Genomic DNA, 25,026 nt, shown 5'->3' on the forward strand with positions numbered 1-25,026 from the left:
CTGTCACCTGTATGTCCCTCAGGGCTGTGTCTCTCCTGTGTTTCAGGGGAGGCAGTGTCCCTGGCAGTGCTGCGGTCTTACACCGAGGTAGCCGTTCACCTGAAAGGTAAGGTGCCACAGGGCTGGGTGCTTTACAGCTGGCATCCACCTGCCCTGGCAGGAGGAACCAGAAGCCTGGGAGGGTGTTGGTAGTACTTCCTTACCCAGAATATACACATTTTTTTCCCCTCAGACTCTTAAGAAAGGTATACCCACATCAGGTTGCTTAAGAAGAGTCCTTTGTTTCTTATTTAGGGATCTTTGCAGTCCATTTATGCCTCTATAAAGTCATGGGACCGGGCATGCAGCCTTGGCATGCAGCCTTCTGCAGTCACCTTATGTTGTTGGTGTAAATTGGCACACAGCAGCTGCTCCAACTGCCTTACAGCTGAGGTGGTGATGTTGGTGGGCACAGTGGCAGCATGATGGATGGTGGTGATGACGATGGTGATGTTGGTGGGCACAGTGACAGTGTGATGGATGATGGTGGTGATGTTGGTGGGCACAGTGACTGTGTGATGAATGCCCAAGAGTGTGGGGAGGACCAGGGCAGAGCATCAGCAGCAGTGGGTGACATGGGGAGGGTGGGCTTTGGGGCGAGGAAGAACAAACAGCAGGCACTGTAGCCTGCATCATGGAAACAGGATCCTCTCTGTGCCCCTCAGTGCTAGGTCCTGCACAGACCCAGGAGATGCACAGAAAATCAGTGTGCTGGGTGGCACATCAGATCTCCTGTCCTTGGAAGTACTTCATCTCGAAAGGGGCAGTAATTTGCCCTGGTTTTGGTGGAAAGCATGGCAGACAGGTGTGGGCAGGCACCGCCTGGGCAGGACAGTGTCAGAGGAAGAATTTACAATGATGATGCCTTCAGGGCCTGGAGACTGTCTTAATTACATAGGAAGTCTTGCAGGCAGCCACAGAAATCCATAAATAACACGTGACAGTAAAGAATCAGCTACACTTAAAGACAGCACAAATTGGGTAGTCTGGTAGTAAAGGCAGAAGGGAGTGATCTTTCAAGAGGGTCTCAGCAGTTCTTGAGCAGTGTAAGCCCCAGTTCAGCTTCGTTCAGGTCTTCAGCCCCATCCCTCTGCGATTAGTGGAAAGAGGTGGGTTCTTCTGCACATCCATCATTCTTACATGAGCTGAATCTCTTCCAGAAAGGCCTCTTTCTCCCTCTGGCTCCAGGGAACTCAGAGGTGGCTTCATCCCCAAGTCATTGCAGCACAGTGGGGAAATCGGATGGATCTGGGCAAGAGCTGTTCTGGCACCCCTGGAGGTGGCTGGTGCCTTCTCTTGGTTTTCTTCTTCATCAAGGTGGCACTTCCCTGGGAGTGGGCACCACATTCTGCAGAGTGCAAGCAGGATTCGGGCTGAGCTGTCAGCAGTGGGGACACGTGTAGAGCCTGCAGAGGACCCGGCCAACTTTCTGGGAAGCAGATTCAGTGGGAATTGCTTACAGGAAACCCTCCTGGGAACGCTGTGGACAGTGCTGTGGTTTGGATGCAAGTGATTCTGCATTCATAGATTGCATGGAGGGAAAGTCATCAGCAGCTTTGATCTGGACCGAAATCCCAGGAATAAACAGGAAAGCTCAGAGGGAGTGGTTGTTGTTAGAGATGTTATGGTTGTTGATGGTTTGGGGTTTCTTTTAGACTGCCCAGCAGTCAGACCAGCTAGGGGAGCAGCTTGGGAAAGGCAGTAGATGAAACCCTGCCTCTTCCTCAGCCAGTGGCCAAGCCTTGGCTGATTCCATGCGGCCAGGCTTTCACCATGTGTTTTTTGAATGATTTGATAACAATCTCGGTTCATGGAAGCAGACACCGGCAGATTCTCAACAGAGATTAGGAACCAATTGGGGTTAGGGCCTTTCCTCTGTGATCAGTGAGATCCCACCAAAGGCTCCCAGGCCAGATGTGACCTGTGGAATGTCTCCAGTCTGCTTTCCCTACTGCAGCCTTCAAGAGGATGGAGAGCGGCTGCATTAGTGGATCTGGAGTTCTTTGTCCCTGCTGCTGAGGGAGCCTCAGGCACAGGTGGGCTACCAGGGGAGCTGGAAGACCTAAAAGGATGGGGGTCCCTGGGCTTTCAGTTATGGCCAGGGCGAGGGGAGATCCAGCCGTGCAAGGGACAGAAGTCTGGATCAAGAAGAAGATCTTGAGCTGTGCAGGACTGAGAATAAAACCTGGGGCATGGCTTTGGGGCAATCTCACAGCTCCCCCAGAAGTGCTGGTGTTCCTGCCTGCTCTCTGGGGTGGAGCTCTCCCCCAAGGGCTGAGAAGACACGACCAGCTGTCTGAGGCATGAATCACCCGCTCTGGAGCCACATTTTGAATTGCAGAACCAGGTCCCACTTCTGATGCCAATTCTTTGTGCAAAATGGCACTAAGAACGGGCCCTATGAGATCAAGTGCCAAGGGAGTGGGGGAGGCTGGAGACTGGAATGACCCTGTGAATCATCCAATAACAGATGTTCAGCATATCGTCACAAAATTAATTTTATAGCCTCCCAAGTGTTTTTCCTTTGTTGAGAGATCCAATCTAGCAAGAGAAAAAGACAAGCACGTCTGTCTTGCTGAAGCAAGCACGTTTTCTGCTCTGGCAGCAAGAGCGTGCCATTCTCACTGCCACTGGGGCTAACTGCTGCAGCTCTTGGTCTCTTCTGCAGGATGGGAATTTATGGAAGCAGCACCCATGAAGGGGATGTGAAGGTGAGGCAGTGCTGAGCATTTCTTAGGTGTGTCATTGGCCTTTTTTGCAAAGAAGAGAGGAAAAAAATGTCTAAGAAGAACGATAGGCTGTGATGAAACACAGTTCTGCTTCCTTCTTCTGTGCTTCTGTGGTCTTCTTGGCCAATGACTTCAGAGACAGGGGTCTGAAGTTGTAGTTCAAAGGCATGAAAATCACTGGTGTGATTTAGCAATGTATATTCATGGAACCTAAATCTGGAGTAAGGATTCCATATTGAATTCGTCCTCTTGAAGTGCAGCACCGCGTACATAATTTACCTGTCTTTCATGTTGTAGCCTTTGGAACAGCTCTTCAAGTGAGCTGTTTCTAATGCCAGTTCTGCCCTCCAAAGGATTAGAAGTTTAAGAGATTCTTGATTTTTCTTGTTCCCTGTAACACTGATGATTTGTCTTGTCCTGGTTTTATAAGACCCCCAGGACAGAGGTTCTTGCTGTTTGCTGGTTTTAGTAGCACCTGAAATCACAGAACAGTAGGATCTTGTGTTCCTCTTTCAGCTTTCTTCCCATCCAGCAGCCCAACAGTGACCACAGGGCTGAGCAGTCTGTTGCTGTTACTCAACTCCTGAAACTGCTGCTTGTTTTGTAATTAATAATATTGTGCAGATTGGGATGGGAGAATGGTCATCCTGTACAAGGTGTTCCTCAGGCCAGATGGGGCTCCTTTGGAGGTAGTATCCAAATACTAAAACTCATATACGAGGGACCTTAGAGCAGCCTTGCAACTCAGTTTTAATGAGACATCAAAGCCCCGTTTCCATGTCATTATTTTTCACAGTTGGGCAAGACACAAGATTATGTGGTAACAGATGATGAAAAACAGCTATACTGGATCAAAGGTGTGAAAAAAATCCAAGGGCAGGCTTTTAATTTCAGATGTTATTTCAGAGCCTGGAGAATGACACAAACCATTTCTGCTCTCGTGGAGTGTTTTGACAACTCCCGGCTGTCTGAGTGGAATAGACCCTTAGGCCCATGCTGCTGCTTGCTTTTTCTGTACATGAGTTTGACACAAGGCAGAACAGCAGCGAACTCCTCATGTGAGCTGTGAAAGCAGAACATAAAATGAGGGTGGCAGAAAGTGGTCCAGTGGGATGCCAAGGACATAGGGATAGGAGATAGGAACACATGCTAAGATCACATCTGCCATCACCCTGGTCTGTGGAGATGCCTTGCCCATCCCTGGCAGACACGTTTCTGACCTGTGATTAAAACCCTTCACAGCTTCTCTGCCAGAAAGGCTTCAGCTGTGCTTGGTTCTCAGTTGCTTGTTTTAATATTTGGGCAAAGCTCCCTACCTGGGAATGGGTTGTTGCTTGTCCTTGAGCAACACTTGAGAGCGTTCTCACTGTTGCCTCCAAAGCTGACTTTACATATTATTAGTAGATTTTATTGTTTCTTTCTTCCAGGCAATTTCCAATCAAAAGAAACACTCTTCTTTGGGTTTTTCCTCAGGAGGCACGTCTTCCAAAATTCTCCAGATTCTTTCTCATCTGCTTCAGCCTTTCTAAAAACATGTTTCACTTCTGGGCTCTGCAGAGGTCTCACTGGGACAGCAGAGCATCGTTTTCCTCTCGTGTCTTGCAGACACTGTTGAGAGCTCATCCCAGAATGAGCTTTGCCCGTTTCTGCAATATTGATGATATCTGCACATCCTGCTTCTCATCCCAGAATGCTGCTGCTGTTAGACTTTGCCCTTCAAATTCCTTTCTGCCCCTCTGGGCTTGGGGTCATTTGCAGATTGCATGTGTGTGTTATTCCATCAGCCAGGCCATGAAAATAATGATCAGAATCAAACCCAGGCCACACAGAGAAGAAAGTTCAGCTGGTTTTGATGTGCTATACTCTTGAGAAATTGTCATCACCTGCCCTGACCCTGGTTTCTGAAGGACACTTTGCGATGGTCTGCCTCCGTGTGTGTGCTAGTCTCTAGGTTTCATCCCAACTTTCCCATGTAACTGTTGGACCCTGTTCAAACAAATTTAGGGAAGGTATGAAGATTGCAGAGATACGACATTCCTGCAGTGGGCATGGACAATGTATGGCCTGAGGACTGTATGCAGCCCTGCCATCCTTGGTCAAGCCTGATGTAGGTAGGAGGCAGCTTAGGCGAGGCTGGCAACCAAGGGGTGGTAGCCAGGTTCACCTGCCACCTGGTTAGCAGGGACTCAGCTGTGAACCAGCAGCAGCATGTGCTGGTCTGCGCCCAGCCTGCAGATGAAAGAAAGGACATGGTGGAGTTGCAGGCACTGTGTCTTGGGCTGATGGAGAACGTGAGGGGAACAGAGCCTTCATTTGTTTTGCTGCTTACAAATCCCTTGAGTGTATTGCTTTGGTGAGACCCATAAAAAGCTTTTTTAAGACTTTTCCCAGGAACCAAAGTTGGACTGACTGCTCTGTAATTCCCAGGTGCTCTTCCTTTGCCTTAAGACCCCTGTCTTAAGGTCCTAAAGGAACCTGCTAGTGGCTTGGGCATGAACAGCTGGCATAGGTAGGATAGGGGGAATGCCATCAGACTGCCGGCCTGTATTACATGTGTCTTACATCACCTTTAACTGCTCCTTATGTATTTTCCTTCATACTTTAGTTAGAACAGACACTTTTCAATACCAGGCACCTTAGTAAATGAAAAAGCTTTGAATCATAGAGGCACAGAATGGCTTGGGTTGGAAGGGACCTTAAAGACCATCCAGTTCCAGCCCCCTGCCACGGGCAGGGACACCTCCCACCAGCCCAGGTTGCTCCCAGCCCCATCCAGCCTGGCCCTGAGCACTCCCAGGGATGGGGCACCCACAACTGCTCTGGGCAGCCTGTGCCAGCGCCTCGCCGCCCTCACAGTAAAGAATTTCTTCCTACTGTCTAACCTAAATCTGCTCTCTTTCAGTTTGAAACCACTCCCCCTTGTCCTATTGCAACAGGACCTACTAAGAAGTCTGTCCCCATCTTTTTTGCAAGCCCCCTTTAAGTATTGAAAGGCCACTATGAAGGCTCTCTGGAGCCTTCTCTTCAGCCTTCTCCATGCCAAGCTTTATCTTCCCTTTTTCCTGTGAGGGCCTGTTTCTTTGTCTTGGCCTTAATCCTAAATTATTTTCAGTACATTTCCTTACTGCCTTTTATGCCCCTGGACAGTTGCCTCAGGGTTTCATGGTGTCCCTTTGAGTAACCAGCCGGATGTGAACATCTCTGGGAATTTCTTTCTGCGCAGTGCAACCTGCCAGTTCCCTGAGTTTATTTTCCCCATGGTCTGTTGTTTGGATCAATCCCCACCTGCTGGGGTGTTTAATACATTCACAGGCTGGAAACAGTTACTGTTATGCTCAAAAGTGTAAGGCACATCCATGAATGATTTCAAGAGGGAGGTAGCCTGTACTCAAAAGGATTGTATATTTAGGGCTGGATTTTGACATCCTGCCCACACAAAGCAGCGGTTGACTCCAGGAATGGTCCAGCAGCTTCTCAGCGGTAGCCCACCTGGGCTCACTTCGAGTGCTAGGATCCAGCCCTGTAGGATGCGTGCCAAAGCCAATAGGAGTTCTGGCAGCGTTAATACAAGTAGATGTGATAATACCCAAAGAAGCTAATAAAAAGGTCTCTTTTTCAACCATTTCATTTTTCCTTTTTCTGCCCCACCCTCCCAGATTATTTATATGTGTTTGTATTCCATTCTAGGAACTCAGGGGGTTTTGCTGTCTCGGGTGAACTGCTGGGACTGGCCTGGCATTTGCACAAAGGAGAATGTCACTCAGTTTCCTGCCATCAAGATTTATGAGAGGGGAGAGCGATCAGTGAGGTACAACGGCATGTGGGGAACTGAAGAACTGACCAGCTTCATCATGCTGTAAGTGTCTGTAAATGAGTCCCCACACAGTAAGGCTGGCACATCTGCTAGGTGATGTTCTGGATGCTTCACGGCCTGTGTAATGGAATCCTTTTTGGAAAAATAATGTCAGGTCTGGTTGTAGACCTGGTTTGGAAATGAGCTGAGGAACTTTTTGTGCTTTTCAATATCAGGGAACATCTGTTCTTGGGCAGTGCATCCACCTGTTGTCACTGTCCCTCTCTCTTTGCTGGAATTCCTTCTCTGTTATTTTTAACAGGCATCTCAAAGATCTCAGACCAGCCAGTTTAGCTCAGGGCTCTTCTCTCTTCCCCATAACCAGCTCCAGTGCCTTTCTGTGACTAGGCATTGTCCTTCCTTCCCAGGTGACTGTTTTTTGTGCCTAATGAGGCATAACAGTTGTCATATTGGGTTGGGGCATTGCTGGATTGAGGTTGCCCTTTTGTCTCTTCATCCGGAAAGTGAACAAGGTGGCAGCCAATGTTGTTTCTCTGCCTTCCCATAGGAGCCGAGTTCCCTGCCCTCTGAAGCTGGCCACCATTGAGGAAGCAGAAGGATATTTAAGAGGAGAGTTTCCATCTGAGCTGTCATCCTATCACCACACTGTGCTTCTAGGAGTATTTAGTCCAGCCACCAGTGAAGGTTAGTGTTGTATTTGTGGGTTAAGCACTCAGCTTCATTCCTAATGGGAGAGGGATGATTCCAGGTGCTTGGAAGTTCCTCCATGTTTCATCTTCTCTAAACGTGTTTACTCACATCACAGCCTTGCCTGGCACCACCCTTTTTATTTTTGCAAGAAGATAGCAGGTGATTCCAGATGTGGGACCTAGGATCCATATCCTGGCTCAGGGGACATTCGGCTGCCAGGCACCTGTACAACACTCAGTGTGGTGGCATCTGGCAATCCTGACAGGATCAGGACATGGTGCTTGGGTAGCAGCACAAAACACCAGTGCCCTGGGTGACCTGTCTCTGCAAAGAAAGTTTGCATATGCCCAATCTGAATTTACCAAGCCATGATTTGTGCCTGTTGTCCCTGTTGTATCTCCTCCCCCTTACTGCTCGAAGTTTGGCTCTGTCCTCGTTATGAGTCCCCTTCAAACAGTTGTAGGCTGCCATTAAATCCCATCTTGGCCTCTGACTGAACAAGCCTAGATCCATCAGCCTCTTGTTGCAGTCCATGTACCACATATCACAGCATACTGTTTCTTAAAGCAAGCCCTTTCTGCTATTGGATTGATAGTCATCTTGCTGACACCTCCTGCAAATGTGGTAGTCCCAGTCCTTGCAACCAACACACAATCCAAAACATATTTTTTTTAAAAAAAGGCAAAGCAACAATGAGGTAACGTGCAAATTTATTGCATCAAATGAATGAAATATAAATAACTCAATGAAATCTACTTCTGGACTTTGAAATAGGTAGGCACAGCCCCCAGAGCGGTGGACATCAGCTAGAAATGCTAAGCAAAGTTGCTGGAAGGAGTGTTCTGAACTTGTTTGAATTTGTCTGGCTTTGTAGTCTTGGTCAGTGTAGTCCTGGCCAGTGGCTGAACTGTGGAGCAGTTCTGCTCTCCCTCCCTTGCCTGTACATGGGGTACTCTTAGCCACGCAGGTATCATTCGCTGCATGCCATTGCTGTGGTCCAGGATCCATCAGGTTTTTCCACAGCCTTGCAGAAAGACAGGGAAATGGACCCGAGAGCTGCAGTGATTTTTCTTGTGACAATTCTTTATGGTAACAAGGGAAAGGGAAAAAAGTCAGTCTGGAAAGGGGACATGATGTCATGCTTCAGTCAAATGCACAGTGGAAGGCTAGGGCCTTCCAACCCCACAGTCTCTCTGTTACCAGCTGCACCTGGGAATTACTGCGTTAAAAAAAGGAGAACTTTCTGATCTTTCTTAAGATGAAAATTTTAGACTATTTTTCATTTTGAAGTTCCGTTGTGCCTGTAAACGTTGGTTAAATGCAAAACAAGCTACTTTCTCACATGAAGAGGTCCAGAGGAAATCCACTGTACTCAGAGGTAAGAACAAAATAAAATGTCTGAAACCAACCAGGAAACACTTGGGCTGTGTTCACCGAGCCAGCTGACAGCTAATACACCTGCTTTCTTCTGGAGAGTCTAGGTCTGTTAAATATAGCAGAAAATCTTACTGAGCTTAAAAAAACTGTAGTCCATTTCTCCCTGATTTTCATCAGTTCAGCTGCAGAATCTTCCTTCTATTCAACATACTCCACTCTGCGGTGGGTCCTGGATTAGCCCCATGGTAGGACCTTGGACAACACGGGAATGGTGAGAGGGGTTCATGGAAGGAACCTGCCTGAATCTGGCTGGACGTGTGAGCTCAGATTCTTTCCTATATAGAAGCTGTTAATTTCCTTCCGTGCAAAAATGAGTCTTGGAGCTTTCAGATGGCTCTGTTGCAGAGCCACAAGATTGTCTCTTCCCTCGGGGCACGCTCAGGCTGCAATCTGGAGCGGCAGTCTGGGGTAGCTCAGCCGCAGATGCCAAGGGAGATGAAATTTGTGATGCTTTCACTGCCTGGAACCTGCGGGGCGTTCGGGCGTCATGCAGAACGACCTGAGGGAGCAGAAAACTGGAGCCAGCTGTTCTGGCACCAAACCCAGGCCAGAGTCAGGGAAACCACATTGCTGCTCTTATCAGCCTGCAGGCTTACCTGGAATTTCCAATGATTTTCTCACGGCGAGAATTCTTGCTGTAACCTGAACCAGCGACAAACCATGCCATTGCCATTTCTAGTTAACTGAAACAGAGCAGCAAGATGTCCAGTTAAATAAAGCCCTGGATTTTTTCCAACACTTGGCGTCACAACTATGTTAAGAAGCCCTTCAGTGGGTCTGAGCTAAAAGAGGCTTGTTGGAAAAAATTTAATTAAAATGTGTTACAAAGAGGTGAATGGTATTACTAGGGCAATGAACGAGCATTTTCCTGGAAACTTGGAGAACTTACAGGAGAGAAATTTGTTTGCTGTGCAGAAACTGGAAGCATGCTTGGAAGTAAGTCTCTGTCCTAAACCATGAAGCAAATGTTTAAAAATATATCTGTATTCTGCAAAGCTCTAGTGCCATTGTAGGGCTTCCCAGCATTGGTATAAACCAAGTGCAGGTGGCATGCAAAGATGCTGCAGGTGCTGCTGGAGGGCATAGTTTCATGAGATGCCTTCTGCTAGAGGGATAAGGGGTGATACTCAGATCCTGTCTCCAGAAATCTCTGCAGGAGCTGTAGACCCTTCGCCATCTGGCAGTTTTATTCCTTCTTATTCTCAAATCCTGCAGTGAAGCTGGGCTTGTGCAATTCGTGGCAGCTGTCGTGGAAGGCAGCTGGGATTCCAGCTCAAGGCATGTACCGCAGTTCACGATCAGGCCCTGCAGAGAATTAAAACAGTGCTCTTGGGGAGGAGTAATTTTCTAGGAAACAGCTTCTTTTGAAGTGCTTCATGTCTGTAGTGGAGCTGTGTGAATTTGGGGGAGTTCTTGCACCATCACTGTGAGTTGTTGAGAAACACAGTCTGGTGAACAGCTCTGGGTCTGGAACAGCCCCCAAAATAAGGAAAAATTTGGAAGTGTGATAGGGAGGGAAGATGGCATCGGGAATGACACTGATGAAAGGAGTAAGCCTGGACTCTGCTGAAGGTTGTCCTAATTTAGGAGAGAATTCCTGCAGCTAGGGCTGTTCCAGGGCAGCACTTCAACACAAGCTTAAGTCTCAAGTGAGGGTTTAAAGTTAAATGCCTGTAGAAGTGCTCCCCTGAGGGAGTTTGGATGTGAGCCTGCTCTTTCCATGTCAGGCTGTGTCCTTCAGTGCCTTATGGCACAGGGTGAGCTGGTGGTCTGCTCTGTGGCCTTTTCTCCTGTAGCTGGGACACCAATAACTTCACAAGGGGGTTGTTGGTGAAGTTCCCAGCGATCCTTATCAGCTAGTCCTATGAGTTGCTTCTCTTTCAATGCTGATAAAATCAAGTAGCCGAAGAGCTGGAAACCAGCATCAAACTTCTGCAATGGTGATTTCTCTATATCACAAGATGAACCAGCCAAGCTGTGTCACCAGCTTTGTTGTATGTGTGTTGTTTCCTGCATGTCTGAACCCTCATTCAGCCACGCCCTTAAGGATCTAAGCTTCCACTTGGAAAGGAAAATCGTGTAAATGAAAGTGTGTGGTTCCTGCACTTTCATGTGTGTTCCAACACAATGGAAAAGACAGCTTTGAGTGGAGCTGGAAAGCAGGAGGCAAAGAACCAAAAAGTGACCAGTTGTGACCCAGCCTCAGTCTGTTGAGGTCTGAGTCACCGGTCCCAAGAGCTTGGGCTGGCCAGTTGGGATATGACGGTGAATATTGTGAGGAACACTAAATAGTATCTGAATGAGATCTTATTTCAGTTATAAAGCAACATCTATCATGGCTGTATCTGAGATGTAACTTTAATTCTTGGGATTTTTTTGAAGAGTGTGGTTTCTCACTCTCCTTAAGTCGGAAGAGCCTTCTTATTGCTTCCAGTTGCTCAATACAAAGTGGGAGGAGGGATGGTGTTGTAATACGCCCCGGTTTCACCCCACCTTTGGCAGCAGCAGTTTTGATCTCTGTTCTATAACGGTATTTTACAAGCTCACGTGCTACGGCCCTCATGTTCTTATAAAGCTTGTACCTCCCATGGATTCAGCTGCTTAAAACAGGCTGGTTTATAAAGGCATCTGTTTCCAGCCTCTCAGCACAGATAGATTCAGCTGTGATGGATGAAGAAAGGCCCAGCCCTGTCCTTTCTTCTTCATCCTCTACCTGACCTCTACCTGAAGATGAGCAGTGGACCCTCACAGCCACTGCAAGTGGGTTTATGCTGAGCTGTGACAGCAGAGGTGCTGTCCTCTCTTTGCATAAAGTGGCAGAGATGCTGTGTCTGCAAAGCATGTAGCTTTGCAGTAGACACACTCCCTGTCCCAGCTGGGTGCTTGAAACCCTGACCTGCTCTGAGGAACTGGATAAAACCAAAAGGCTCTTGGGGGAGAGGCTGGTTTATCTGCTGGGCTCTTAAAACTAGTCCAGTTAAGTCATCATCAGTCATTTCTGAAAGGTCACTGTGGTTTGTAAGATTTCTATTTAGACTTATAATTGGTCTCCTGTTTCTAAGAACACTTACGGACTTTAAGTCCTTAAAGCCATTTCATTTTCCATCAGTGCCTCTGTCACGCAGATCCTGGAAGCTCAGTGCTGGTGGCTGAAGAGCAAATACTGTTCTCATAATAGGAACTTTCCTTCTGGTCCTTTCAGTCTCTGCCAAGTCCTCCTCCTGTAGCCTGCAGCCATGAGACACATCCATTTCTCATGAGCCTCTAATCGTAGTTTTGTTCCCAACTGACAGTTTGCTGTGGGAGGGTGTTATGTATGCAGACAGCGAGCTAGCTTCCAGGAGGAAGCTGATGCTTCTCTTTCAGTTGTTTGTTTTTGTATCTTTGTCTTTTTTACAGCCAGGGAAGCTTTCGAAGAGGCAGGAAACATCTTAAGTGGCCATGTGACAATGGGGATGTATTTTGAAGATGATGCCTTGGCTTTGTAAGTAGATTCTTTTTTTCTTTGGGGAGAATTGAGGCTGTTCTGCATTTAGTGAAAGCCAGTACCTAGAGCAAGCGTCAGTGGCCACGCTGGGTGTTTAGCAGCAGCTCCAAACAGCTACAAGTGACTCAGTCCTGTAGGGAGATTGCTCAGGACTCAGCCAAAGGAAGATGTAGCCCTGGCTCTGCCACTGATTTGCAGCCCGTCCATGGTCAACTCATTCTGTCCTGTTGAAATGAACTGTCATCTCCCTTCCCACTGTTCAGGTTCACGCTGGGTACGTTCAGTCCTCCAGCCCTGCCAGCCCCCATGCACCTGTTGCATTCCTGATACAAACAGGACCAAGCTTTTATGGAGGAAAAAACAGGCTAGAAAAATTATACCCTGTAGCTAGGATCAGTGTGTGAGGAAGAAAAAACCATCAGGAAGAGGTGATGAATTGTTACTGGTCTTCCTCCTTCTACAGTCCCTCCTCCTTCTACAGTCCCTCCACCTTCTCATCTCCCCTTCCCTGTCCTGATGTAGAGGAATGAAGCTGGGTTAATTAGCATTGATAATATACAGCTGTGGGCTGGCTTCAGGGGCGGTGGGTTGGCTGATGTAGATAAGTTGCAGCTGTGGCTGGTGCTGTTAAGTGGTTGAGAGCCAATGAAGAGGGAGCAGCCGAGGAAGAAGCAAGAGAAGAGACACCACATGTCCTGGATGAGGCAAGAGGAGGAGAAGGAAGCAGAGGGACTGTATGAAGAGTGTGCTGGTATGAGGTGGTAAAAGACTTTGTTGCAGCTTGATAGTCTGGAGAGTGCTGCAACACCCTGATGCTGTGAAGGTGCCTGCCTGTGGTGGGGAAGGGGAGGGCAAGGGGATTGCTGCAAAGCCTGGTGTGTAAATGTGAGCCTTGCTCTGATGGTTGCCCCCCAGTTGCCAAGAGCAGCCAAAAGAAAGGCTGCTTGTGACCACTTGCAGGCTTTCTCAGGTAGCAATGGAGTGGGAATTGTGTCTGGGAAATGATTTGAAAGCCCTGAAATAAATGCTCTCTGTCCCTGGAGCAGGTGGCCTTTCTACAGCGCTGTGAAAGGTGTTACACCACTTCGGTCTCATCCAGCTTCCCGGTGGGCACTCACATCTGGCTGTGAGGTGTTTGTGGCTGCTGAGGACAGGGAAGAGCCTACCTCTATATTTTCAACAGTTAATCTTACCGTGGATGTTTTTTTTTCTTGAAAGATGTGCCCACACATTTCCCTCCCCTTGGCAAGACATTGCCACCATTTCCAGACAGAGCTTTGGGGAGGTGCATCCTCTTTCTGATGGAGTGCTGGAAAAATACAGCAGCTGCCTTCCCCTACATAGGGTAAGGGTGAAGTCAGGGCTTTCTTGGTCAGTTTTTGATTGAATAAGGGTGTCAGCTGCAGCCCTAACTTCAAGCCAAATTGGAGCTAATGGGATCTGAGCACGTATCAGCCCATGCACTTAACTGTCATTGACTCACTCCAGTAAGGGGCAAAGCGCTTTGGATTAGACTGCGAGAGATGCTTCAGTAGCTGTAAATGCAGCTAGAGCCGGGAGGAATCTTCAGCTTGCCCTGGCATCTCATTTCCATCAGGAATTAGCTATCAAGGCAGAGTTAAAAATCCCAGAAGGTCCTTGGCCTGTTTTCCATGTGTGGGTTTAAAAGCCAGAAATGCAACAGATGCAAGCGCATCTCTAGCATGTCTGATGAGTTGTGGGCATTTTTGTGTTACGCATGGAGAATGAAAATGCAAATACCGTGGTAGTACATCTCTATTAACCAAACTGTGCTCGAAGCACTGGTTGTGGCTGGGTCTTAGAAATGAGGCAACACCAGGCTCGTTCAGCGATGGGGTGGGAGACCACTGGGAAACAGAGCTACAGGAGCTGCAACCAGGTGAAAAACCTGACCCCCCCCAAACTAAAAGGCTTTTCTCCCCTAAGGATCTCGGTCCAGCTGGTAGAAGAAAAAAAAAAAAAAAAAAGCTAAGGAAGGTAGGGTGATCTTACAAAACAAGGTACCAGCAGAAAAAGCCTGTGTTCTCTTAGCAATGACACATGCAAGAATACCCCTCCATCCTGCTGTTCCACTCTGCAGCTGTGCTCCTGTGTAGCTGGAATAATTAATACAGTTTATATTGATACTCGTTCTGCCAAGTTTGGATTTTGGCTGTGATTTGTGGGTGAAGCTACTGTAGCTGGTCATCTTCTCAACTGTAAGCAGAAAGTAAACACTTACAGGAATTCCTTATGCAAGAGCCAGGCTCACTTCCCTTCTTAAGAAAAGAAAAGCTATTCTGCTAAACACTCAAGGAGGAAATATTTGTGGCTCCAGGTCACGGAAAGCTGAGTCCCCTCTTCCCAGAGAAAAAGGTACACAAAATAAACAAAGAATGTTGTTAGCAGTAAGCACCTGTTTGGTTGGTAACTACTGAAAAAATAAGAAACTGTTAAGGAAGAAATGCTTTGAATGAAGTCATTATTTATTTCTCAAATACTGAGATGTCATAGATTCCTGCCAAGTATTTGTTTGCAGATGTTTTTGATTTAAATGCAAGTCTCATATTACCCATAGAACACCCCTGCTATATAAATAGAGAGCTGTTGAAAGCAACAATACAACCACTCAGTACCAGTAAGATGAGAAGTGATTTCAGGGTAGACTCTAGCTACTAGATGGGGAATTTGTTGGCTTTTCTGGTGGTATATAAGAATCTTCCTTATCAAAGGCTGCTGAACAAGTTGATGTAGTTAGACATAGGGAGCAAGAGTCCTCACTGCCTCTGAGACATGATCAAGCCACAGAGTCTCTTTAAAGCCTGTGGAAGTTTGGGAAGTTCAAAATCCCAGCTTTAAAGAATTTTCTAGGGTTTTACCATTTTTATTCAATGGCAAATACAAGTTAATTTGAAAAACAAGAGAGGAATGTTCGGGATCTTCCTGGTAGCTCAAAGGATTTCCAGCCATGACCAGAGGGGTGAGAATCAGCTGCTTTGAGTAGCAGAGCTTGGAGCTTAGCTCAGGGCTGGATTTATGCAAATAAATTAAAAAAGCTAAAATGGCTTGGATAAGTGCAAGAACAGTTTAGCAATGGATTCACAATGTTTGAAGGCCTGGAGAAAGTCCATGGTCGTTCATTACTGCTGCTCTTTACCAAGACATCTGTGCAGATCTGGGGTGCCCCCTTAGAAATTTGCAGTGGGTGTATTATTTCCAGGCAGATAAGTGCTGTGATGGAGGAAGTGATAGGCCTGCACATGAGCTGAACACCATAGAAATTTATCTTCAGTTTCATCCACGTGCTTTGTCATTGATGACCTAAACCACCAAACACTGACATTTTTAAAGGAAATTTGAACAAATCTCCATCCCATTCAGAACTGCTAAAATAGGTGTCCAAACTGAATTTGCCCGGGCAAACCACAGAGGAAAGTGCGATTGGTTGTAATATGACTTTTGTATGAGCTGCCTTTGCGGTAGGCTGGGTCTTTGTTGAATCTTTCTCATATAGAGGGAAAAAAAAAAAAAAGACGGACCAGATAACTTCTGAAAAGGAAAATCAAAGGCTTTCCACCTTCCCAACTCCACAACCCAAAATGTCCTTACACCTCGCTCACTTCCCCAGCATTTCTGGTGTCATGGCCTTTGAAAAATTACCAGTAGCCTTTGAAAAATGAACTACAGATGCCCTCCATAAAAAGTGTTGAGGCAGCTGACTTCCCCTGTCCTGCCCTTCCTCTGGGCACTGACATCTGGAGCCTCCAGGACTGAAGTTCCTCAAACTTCCAGAAAATTACTCTCCCATCTTGGTGGACCCCCTGCCCTTTCATTGCGCAGACTTCTCCTATTTTTGCCCTTTCCACTTTCTCAGCTTTTATTTAAATACCCTTGAACCCTCTTACCAGAAGAATCTTGGGAAATAAAGGATGAGCTGGCTTCTCCACCAGGAGTATATGTGTGCAGGCTGAGCGTGTCGCTCTAACGCAGGGCTGGCCTTCAGCAAAGTTGCTTGTGTTCACCAAGGCAAAAATCAGATCTCCTGGAGCTCATGTGGTGTAGGTTGGTGTCCCTCAGATGGAGTCTATGACCTTCTGTTTGCCTTGGCTGGTGAGGCAGAGTAAGGCGCTGGGTGTGTATTTGCAGCACCTAACCTTAGGTGCGAAAATGAAAGAGAAGTGGCAGCAAACAGTTCAGACGGTGGTGTTTTGAATTTTCCCTGTTATTTAGCTGCTGGTGCCTTTTTGCAGAAGAAAGTGCTGGTTTAGTGTGTGTGTGTATTTAGCGGCTGGTGTGAGCTGGGTAAGTGCTTGTTTCAGAAGGGTAAGAGGGGACGTGTCAGCCCCATTTCTCCCATCAAATGAGGGCTGTGCAGGGGCTGGAGTGGGTGATGGGGCAGGTGACCCTTTCCTCCTGAAGTCGCCTGGGCCTCTGACAGCAGCCTTTCCCTCCCCTGCACAGAATCCGTATCACAGAATGGTTTGGGTTGGAAGAGACCTTAAAGACCATCTAGTTCCGACCCCCTGCCATGGGCAGGGACACCTCCCACCAGCCCAAGTTGCTCCCAGCCCCATCCAGCCTGGCCCTGAGCACTCCCAGGGATGGGGCATCCACAGCTGCTCTGGGCAGCCTGTGCCAGCGCCTCGCTGCCCTCACAGTAAAGAATTTCTTCCTAATATCTCATCTAAATCTAGGCATCCCCAGTTTTCACCATGAGGATGCCAGCTCTGCATGCAGCAGATTTGGAGTGCATCAAATCCCCCAACCAGTCCTTTTTTCCATACTTCTTTTTCAGATCCCGTAAATATGCGGTGTCTCCCCCAGCTCTCCTCCTTGCCAGGAGCGGAGGTCAGAGAGTCGAGGGCATGGCTTTGCCCAAACAGAGCATACAGGAGATGGTGCAGATGATCAGATACAAATTGCTGGACGCTTTTGTAAGTTTAAAAAAAAAAACAAAACATCCTTTTTCCATTGTGGTCATTTGCAGAAGCACTGATTATAGCATGGAGCTCTGCAAGATAAATATGTTTACTCATTATTTTTATCATGCTGTGTTATGTTTGTTTTTAAATTTTATGGCTTGGATCAGACAGTCTGGACAGGAATCTGCTGTTTGCTGTGTGGTCTCGTGGGAGGAGACCCTGGGGGGGTGATTGACTGGCTTGTGCCCATAGTCACAGACCCGCTGCTGTGGTGGGTTGCCCTCTCGCAGGGTCTGCTCCCTGCCTCTCGCACGTGCCTTTCAGAGACTGGTCATAGCCATAACATGTGGAGCTCTGAGCTGGCCCTGCTTCTGCCTTCTCTGCTCGTATCCCTTCATCTCAGAGTGCACAGCTGCTCCTACAGACTTGGCTTGCAATGGGCAGGGTTGGGCAGAGGCATCTCTAATGTGCACCACCATCCCAGCACCCACACTCATTTTCAAGCTGCTTGCGTTATACGCAGACACTACGGCGTTGCTTTGCCCCCGCACCTCTTGCATCAGGACAAAAAGTCTAATTTTGTCCTGTTCTCCCCATAAACCCCAACTTCTTGTTTTGGTATCTTGCAGCCAGAAATCACTGTGCAAAATCTGCCCTGCTACCTGCAACTCGGAAAGCCCTTCCTCATCTTGTTCAGCGATGGTGACATCGGTCAAATGGAAGGCAATGAAATGCTGAAGCTGGCAAAAGGAAGACCCCAGCAAGAGTTTGTGGCTTGCTGGTTGAACTTGTGAGTGTGTAAAAACCTCTTTTCTTCTTTCCGTTAGCTCGCTCTTAGCATTTCAGGGCAAGAAAAAACTGAGTCTGCAACTACTGAAAACACTATCTAGCGGGTAACGTGTCTCTTTGGTCTAAAATCGTCATGAGTTGGGAGGTCAAATCATTTGGCAATGAGTCAGTACGTGTTCTGGGCAGCTGCAAAATTGCACGACAAAGTAAAATTAGTAAACATTTAATTGATAGCAGATATAATTTTCAATAGAATAAAATGTTCTCAAGGATATCGTATAGTAGCTTGACCCTGGCTCTGGTGTCATTTGTATTTGTGTCACATGTGGGAGAAAAAAGTAGACTGGCCCTCCTGGTGTGTCTTCTGGTGATTTTCCACTGGCAATTAGAGGGAAGCACAACAAAGCAATTGCAGATTGCTGACTCTGGGGTAAAGGAAGTTTTCAGAAGGGGCAGCCAGAAGCCCTGTAAGGCAAACTTAAAAAATATTCAAGAATCAAAATGAATCCAGGAACTAAGAAGCAGAAGGTTGTAGGAGAGGGGATTTTTTTTTTTAATCCTCTCCTCCCTAGTTGCATTTTCAATTTTTCGCCTTGGTTTGTTTTGCCCAAGCCCAGAGACACCTCACTGTCTTAATCATAACGTCCTTTGAAGTCTGGGCAGTGCCTCGCAGCGTGGGCTGAAGTTTAACTAACGGGGAATGCACGTTTTTGAAGAGAAGACGATTTGTTTGCCAGTAATGCAGAATAGACGAGAGCCCCTGGAACTTCCCCACCTACACATCTGCCTTTGCACTCCTTTCCTGAGAAAGAGCTGTCCTTTGTCAGAGCAAAAGGGCATTGCCACAAAAAAGGGCAGAATACAACCACTGGCTTGGAAAAAGAGTAAGATAGTCCTAGAAAGAGGACCTCATTCCCATGGTGAGAGCCAGCTCAGACTTGGAGCATCACTCCTCAGCCTGAAGATAGTGTCAGAAGGACTCGGCATCTTCGTGGGCTTGCTGTCCCCCATCTCGATGTCCTCTTTTGCCTCTTTCTGTGTCACCTGGGGAAGTTGCCATCCCAGCTCCTCGGGCTGTGGGGAAACACCCAGCAGCTGTCCAGGGGCTGGACCACCTGAGCACAGCCCTCCGCATCAGCTCCTGCCTTTCCACCTGCTGCGGGCTGGCTGCAGCTGTGGGACAGTGGCAGCAGCTGGGCTGGAGGGAGCTAGTAGCTCTCCCTGCAAACAGGGGCTAACCACAGCGGGCTGCAGGACCTGCCCCCCTCCTGTCTCACCTGTCCTTAAAAACCTAGGATAGAGAATGTTCCACACCCTCAGAGTTTACCCCAGCTTGTCCTGCTCAAGGATTTCTTTACACACCAAATGTGCTATCCGCTTCCCCTCCATGGGACTCTAATGGCTTGCTTAAGGTGTTGATCTTATAAATAATGTGGTGAGCTTCTACAGGTGTCTCGTAGGCAAAACCGTGTGCTTTGCTGGATGTGGCTCAAGGGCTTTGGTGCTTGCTTGGCGCTCGGTCCTGTTGTGCTGCCAAACAGCTGGTGAGCAAGTTGAATCTCCTCTTCCCATCAGGAAGAAGACTCCAGTGGGACGCGGGGTCCTGAAGGCATACTTTGCCACCACGCCGTCGCTGCCTGTTCTTGTCTGGGTGAACCTTCATGCTGGGGGTGAGGTATTCAAGTTCCCATCAGAGCAGTCCATCACTGAAATGAACATCTTGTCTTGGCTGGAGAAGCTAAAAGCAGGACTGGAGATTCCCAGCAGTAAGTGGACACACGTTTGTAACGTTCCTAAGCACACACTGTTAGCTCCGGTCTGTTTATGAGAAGATGCTACGTGCAATAAATTGTCTGCCCTGGAATTCAATGATGGAAAAACTAGCTATGCTAGTTTAAGAAGTACAAATAGTCCGGACAGAAGAGAATACCCGCACTCACAAGTTTGCATCGGGACTGTTTAATGTTCAGAGCCAAGCGTGAATAGTTCTGAATCAAATCTCTTCCCTGCAATAATCCCCAAACCTGACTGTGCTCTCTGGTTGCTGTGAACAGACCTTCTGAAACACAGCTTGCTAATAAAACATCTCCTGACTCCCAGTTGCAGGCATAAGAAATAACTGCTCTTTAGGCACCTTCCAGCATTTTTTTGAATGGGAGAGGATAATGAAGCTGGTTTCTTGCTGTGGTCTTTGAGACATAAAGGGTTGGCTTGTACCATGAAGCTTTTCACTGCATCCCTTCTGCCTTGATCAGTCTGCTGAAGCTTTGGAGAAAGGCAGCACAGATATGCCTTCCTCATGTGTTACTTGTAGCCATGGGATGCTACAGGGATCTTGGGAATTGTTGGCTGCCAGCCGGCTCCAGGCTCTGGAATGGTGATGGGGTGGCTCCATTTGATCTTTCAAATGACCCTTTCAAAGCAAGTGTTCCCAAAAGCTGGTATCAGCCTGGTGGGGTAGGATGTGTAGGCTTCTACCAGAGCTTAAGACACCATTTCTGATCCAGGAATCGCTGGGAGAACCCTGTGAGCCAGCTGTCCTCCCACACCTCTTTCCATTGCTACAGCTAAAGGCACCTGGCTGTCATGTAGATCTCTAGGTAGGGGCTTAGTTTTCAGGGGTGTCGGGGGAGGGGGTGTATGCACACAGCTCACTGCATGGCCAAGGGCTGTGCCAGCCATCACAGCCTCCCTCCTCCGGCTTTTCAGTGCTACAAACTGTGTGATCAGTGTTAAAAGCGTAAATTAAAGAGCATCCTCTTATGAGACTGCTTCTTCCTCGTGTAGATGGTGGTCTCCCCTCACTCCTAATGGCATCTCAGTAACGCACGGTCATTATCTGGGGCCTGAATGAAACATCCCCCCAGTGGTGGGCAGGCATCCAGTGTGGCCTTTGCAGTGGGGGTGACTGAGGACAGAGGGACCCTGCTCAGCCTTTGGGGAGCAAAGCCTTGGCCAGCTCCAGTAAACATTAACACACCCCTGGCTGCTTTAATTTGGGTGGTGATATTAGTTCTGGAGGAAAGAGGGTGATCGTTAAGAAATTATCTTTAATTTCACATTCACTGGCAGAGCAGAAAAAACCCCAGTGGGGCTGTGTAACTCTTGCTAACCTGGGACTGTATTTGTTTCTCAGGTACCTTGTCTGAGGAAGACTGGAAACCACCTCTCCCTGCTTACGACTTCCTTCAGATGATGGAGACCGCCATGCCTGAGCTCCCCCTCCACACCTCCCAACGCCGCGGGGACAAGCCGGCACGGCACCTGCCCGAAAGCCTGGGAGGGGACACTGCTGTCCAGGAGGAGCAGTCCCAGGAGACCAAGGCAGAGAAAGTCGGGTCCCCTGGGAGGGACCTGCGGGGGACAGCCCCGAGGCTGGCAGCAAGGGAGAAGCAGGGCAAGAGGCACACTGAGCTCTGAGAGCTGGGCATCTCCCTGCCTGGGGCAGTGAAAGATATGGGACAGCGCCCAGAAAACCTTGTCACTTCCCCAGCCCTCCGTGAGCCTTTACACCAGGGAGAGAAGTGCTTTTAGCTGTAAATTAATAGTGAAGGGGTAAAACAGCCCCTAAGCCCGAGTGTGAGCGCCTGGCTGCAGGGTGCTGGCTGTTCTGCGGTGGCTGTGGTTTCTGATGCCAGAAACGTGTCTGCACGGCGCATGTCGGCCCCCCAGTGCTGTTGGGGTTGCGTTTTTCAGAAAGCGGTGTGAGCAGATCTGCAGGGAGGTTGCTGTGAAGGAGCTCAGCCCACTCTATCACTGGGGAGAGATGGGGTGAGCTCACCACGTGCTAGAGGCTCACCCACACAACAAACTACGCTGGAAAAGTCAAATCAATGCAGCCCTGCTCTACAGTTTCTGTATGTCTCACCTAGACGCTTTGGTTGCCTCTAATCAGGAAGGGATGAGTGACTCCAGGTTAAAAGGCACATTTCCCTGGGTTACAGTAGCTGCTCTGCTGATGTGTGTTGGCGAGCCCTGCTCTCAAAAAGTGGTTATGCCTGCGCTGTAGCCACGTGGAGCTGGGAGGGCAAGTGTGCCGCCCTCTCCAGGGCTGCTTCAGCTGGCACCCACTTGTGTTCACACCTGACTTGTGAACCGAATTTGTGAGCAATATCATCCTCAGGGGTAAGAGCAGTATCTGGTTAAAGCAGTTTTGTTACAAAGGCCAGAGCTCAGGTCATCACAACAGCCGTGAATAGCTGGGGCAAAAATCTGCCAGCAAATCCCAAGGGCAGGCAGGGTGGAAGATGGCTTTGCTCAGTGCTGGCATTTTCTTGGTTACAAGCCCGGGGGTTATTTGCAGCCTCCATTTTTCTTTGCTCTCGGTGACAGCAGCAAGGTTGGTGCCTCCTGAGCTGGAGACAGTGCAGGGAGTGAGGTCTGCAGAAAGCCCAGTGCTCTGGAAATGAGGGGAGAGAGATGAAGGGCAGGGCTGGTGCTGCTGGGGACAGGTCCTTCCAAGGTGGGATGGAGCTGCTTCACATCCATATCTAGATGGGGAGATCCAAGACCTGGCGAAGTGGCTTTCCACCCTCTGCCCATCTCCTGGGGACAGCAGAAGGTCTGTCATTCCTTGCTGGAGGACCTGAGCCTGCAGGCCGATGTGGGCTGGGGCGAGCCATGCGTTTGGAGGGAAGCTTTGTGTAATCCCACCCATGCCATGACGATCTCCCCACCCCGTTCAATAGACATCTGTTCCCTTTGACAGCACCGCTGGGAGGGTCAGATCCTCCTCCTTATGGCTCTGAAGTTACTGGGAAGGGGACAAATAGATGGTAAGGAACTGCTGAGAGCATTGTGAAGGCTGTATTTCTCGTCCTGCAAGCAGCCCACATGGTTGGGAGTATTTTGAAATGCTCAGAAATAGACCGTTAGTCCAAGGGCTCTCCTTGAAGCCCTTAATTGAAACAGACTGATTTTGGACTTAATGACAGGCTTAGAGCCAAAATGTGTGTATTTAAATAAGAAACTATAGCATGCAGATCGGAGCCTGCCATGCAGCTGAGTATTCCCAAGGGAAGGAGTAGGTCAGGGCGTGAACAGATCCTCTGTGAGTTCCCGTCATTCCTCTGCTGTATAATGTCGTTACACTGCTGGGCTCTACAAGCTGTACGTCGGTCATTTCCCATCCTGTCCCTACCGATGCCACTGCTGACGTTACAGCATCGCTTTCCCACTTGATGCAGGTGAAGTGCGATATTTGGGCTTGCCATTGATGTCTTCAATAAACTCCGTCTCAAATATAGTCAATCTGCATCTGCTTTGGGTGCAGCGTGTTGAGTGGAGGGGCTGGTGTCCTGGGCTGGGGTGGATGCACCCCTGCAGGAAGGCTCCCCCAGCCTGCCAAGCCCTGCAGCCGAAGGACCCCTTCCTTCAGCAGGGTTTGTGCAAGACAAGAAGCGTTCCTGCATCCTTGCTCTTTGCCGTGCATCCTTTTTCAATGGCATCCTTGCTCTTCTTTGCCGTGCATCCTTTTCAATCGCAGCCCTTCTTGCGCGGCATCGGGGCGGGAGCTTGTCACTAGGGGTCAGTGCCACATCTTGGTTATGGCTGTGAAAACTGCTGCCTCTCCCAGTGCTGCTTAATTCATGCTGGAGCATTGCCACCAAAGTGCTGGGGGGTCAGAAACAGCGATCCGGTGGGGTCCCGTGGGCATGCTGGTAGCTAAGGGGTTGTTTGCTCCCAGGGGCAACAGCGAGCCTGAAGGGTTGGCAAGTCTCAGCTCTGCAGGCTTCAGCCCTGACATCAACAGCAGGATCCATCAGCTCGAGCCTCCCAGCTGGGGTCTGGGGTGCCAGGAGCCCCCGGCCAAGCACAGGCAGTGGGTCCCTGCAGCTGCCAGTGCTATAAGTACCTGTGTTGTCTTGGGGAAGGGACATGCTTGTGCATGTCCCACTGCTGCCAGCATTGAACTGGGTCGGCAGCTGTTTGCTGGAGCTGCTGACTGTGAGCATGGGTGTGGGTCAGGGTCCTGGACCACATCAGGGCACATGGGCCTCGCTTTGAGTTCAGGCTTTCTTTAATACAAAACGTCTTTTCCATTGTGTAGCACAAGCAGGCACTTAAGGAAATCTATTGAGGCTATATGTGACAGGATATGTATGGGCAGGGAGAAAATGTTAGGGACATTGGGGACAGTTTGACTGTGGTCTACATCCTACAGCACACTCATTCGCTGGAGGAAACATTCCTGCACAAGGTTGTTCTTGATAGCTGCGGCTCAGGGGACAGACCAGTGTGGAAAGAGATTTTCAGGGGACAGTGTTTATGGAGGAAGAAGAGCTCTGGGCCTGGGGGCAGCGGCGAGGGATGGAGTACATCCCAGCAGGCTTGAGGAGCAGGATGCTGTCCTGTACACACTGCTTGGCAAAGAAGTGGAAGGCAGCCAGTGACTGCTGGGTGACTGTGCGCACATCTACCACTTCTCTGTGTCTCAGCATGTACTGATGCTGAACTGAGGCGAGGTTACAATGAACACTGATGCTATCAGCTCATTTTTCAACCATTTAACACTAAAAAACACATCTATCTGGGTAAACCACAGACCTGGCTCCCTAGATGATGCTAGCAAGATGCAGGCTGAGCTGAAGAACTGATAAACTTTCTGACAGATACGGTATCAACTATTTATAGCTTCAGACCAAACTCTTCTCTTGATGGCGCTTTATTCCAGCACTATGCCAAAGGTGGGCATTTGCATCTGCTTTGTGCGCTTTGGAGCCTTTCAGGGGATGTTTACATGTCAGTGGTTGACCAGAAGATAAAATGATAATACACACCCCGAAAAATAGATTAAGTGCTTGTCCTGGAGAGCAAAACAATTTAAATTATTGTCCAAAACAATAGGAAGTTCTCCATGTGCTGTGGTCTGAGTGATGTTTCGCCATCTTTGATGAGTCCTGCAGAGCCATCATCATCAGTTCAGAGGGAGGAAGGCTTGCAGCAGCAGTGCTCACTGCAGGGCAGAGGGAACATTAAGGGTGCACGTTGTTTTGTCCTTGTTTAAAAAGCTTTTAGAGGAAGAGTTACAGAGGTGCTCACTGCATGGCTGGGCCAAGGGGCATTGGATTGAATAGCATGAAAGCCTGGAGCCGGCTGCAGGACGAGGGTTCCCATGCC

General features: G+C 48.6%; 1 protein-coding gene and 1 long non-coding RNA gene across 3 annotated transcripts in view; one reads left to right on the forward strand and one right to left on the reverse strand.

Annotated features, from left to right (window-relative positions):
- TXNDC16 (thioredoxin domain containing 16) overlaps positions 1 to 23,152 on the forward strand; it is a 41,874-nt gene extending 18,722 nt beyond the window's left edge. For both annotated transcript variants that reach the window (XM_027803464.2, XM_005437898.3), the window contains 8 exons: positions 47 to 106; positions 6,456 to 6,624; positions 7,130 to 7,266; positions 12,109 to 12,193; positions 16,992 to 17,130; positions 17,748 to 17,908; positions 19,483 to 19,673; positions 21,044 to 23,152. In XM_027803464.2, coding sequence (XP_027659265.1) covers positions 47 to 106; positions 6,456 to 6,624; positions 7,130 to 7,266; positions 12,109 to 12,193; positions 16,992 to 17,130; positions 17,748 to 17,908; positions 19,483 to 19,673; positions 21,044 to 21,327 — 1,226 coding nt within the window. In that variant the 3' untranslated portion in view covers positions 21,328 to 23,152. The remainder of the gene's footprint in view (positions 1 to 46; positions 107 to 6,455; positions 6,625 to 7,129; positions 7,267 to 12,108; positions 12,194 to 16,991; positions 17,131 to 17,747; positions 17,909 to 19,482; positions 19,674 to 21,043) is intronic.
- On the reverse strand, positions 7,971 to 16,973 carry LOC129736504 (uncharacterized). Its single transcript, XR_008733211.1, has 2 exons — positions 16,102 to 16,973; positions 7,971 to 10,014 (listed from the first exon to the last, which is right to left on the reverse strand). It is a non-coding gene; the product is annotated as an uncharacterized LOC129736504 (long non-coding RNA).
- Positions 23,153 to 25,026: the final 1,874 nt, after the last annotated feature.

Source organism: Falco cherrug, chromosome 7 (assembly GCF_023634085.1).
Source record: "Falco cherrug isolate bFalChe1 chromosome 7, bFalChe1.pri, whole genome shotgun sequence".
Classification (NCBI taxonomy): Eukaryota; Metazoa; Chordata; class Aves; order Falconiformes; family Falconidae; genus Falco; species Falco cherrug.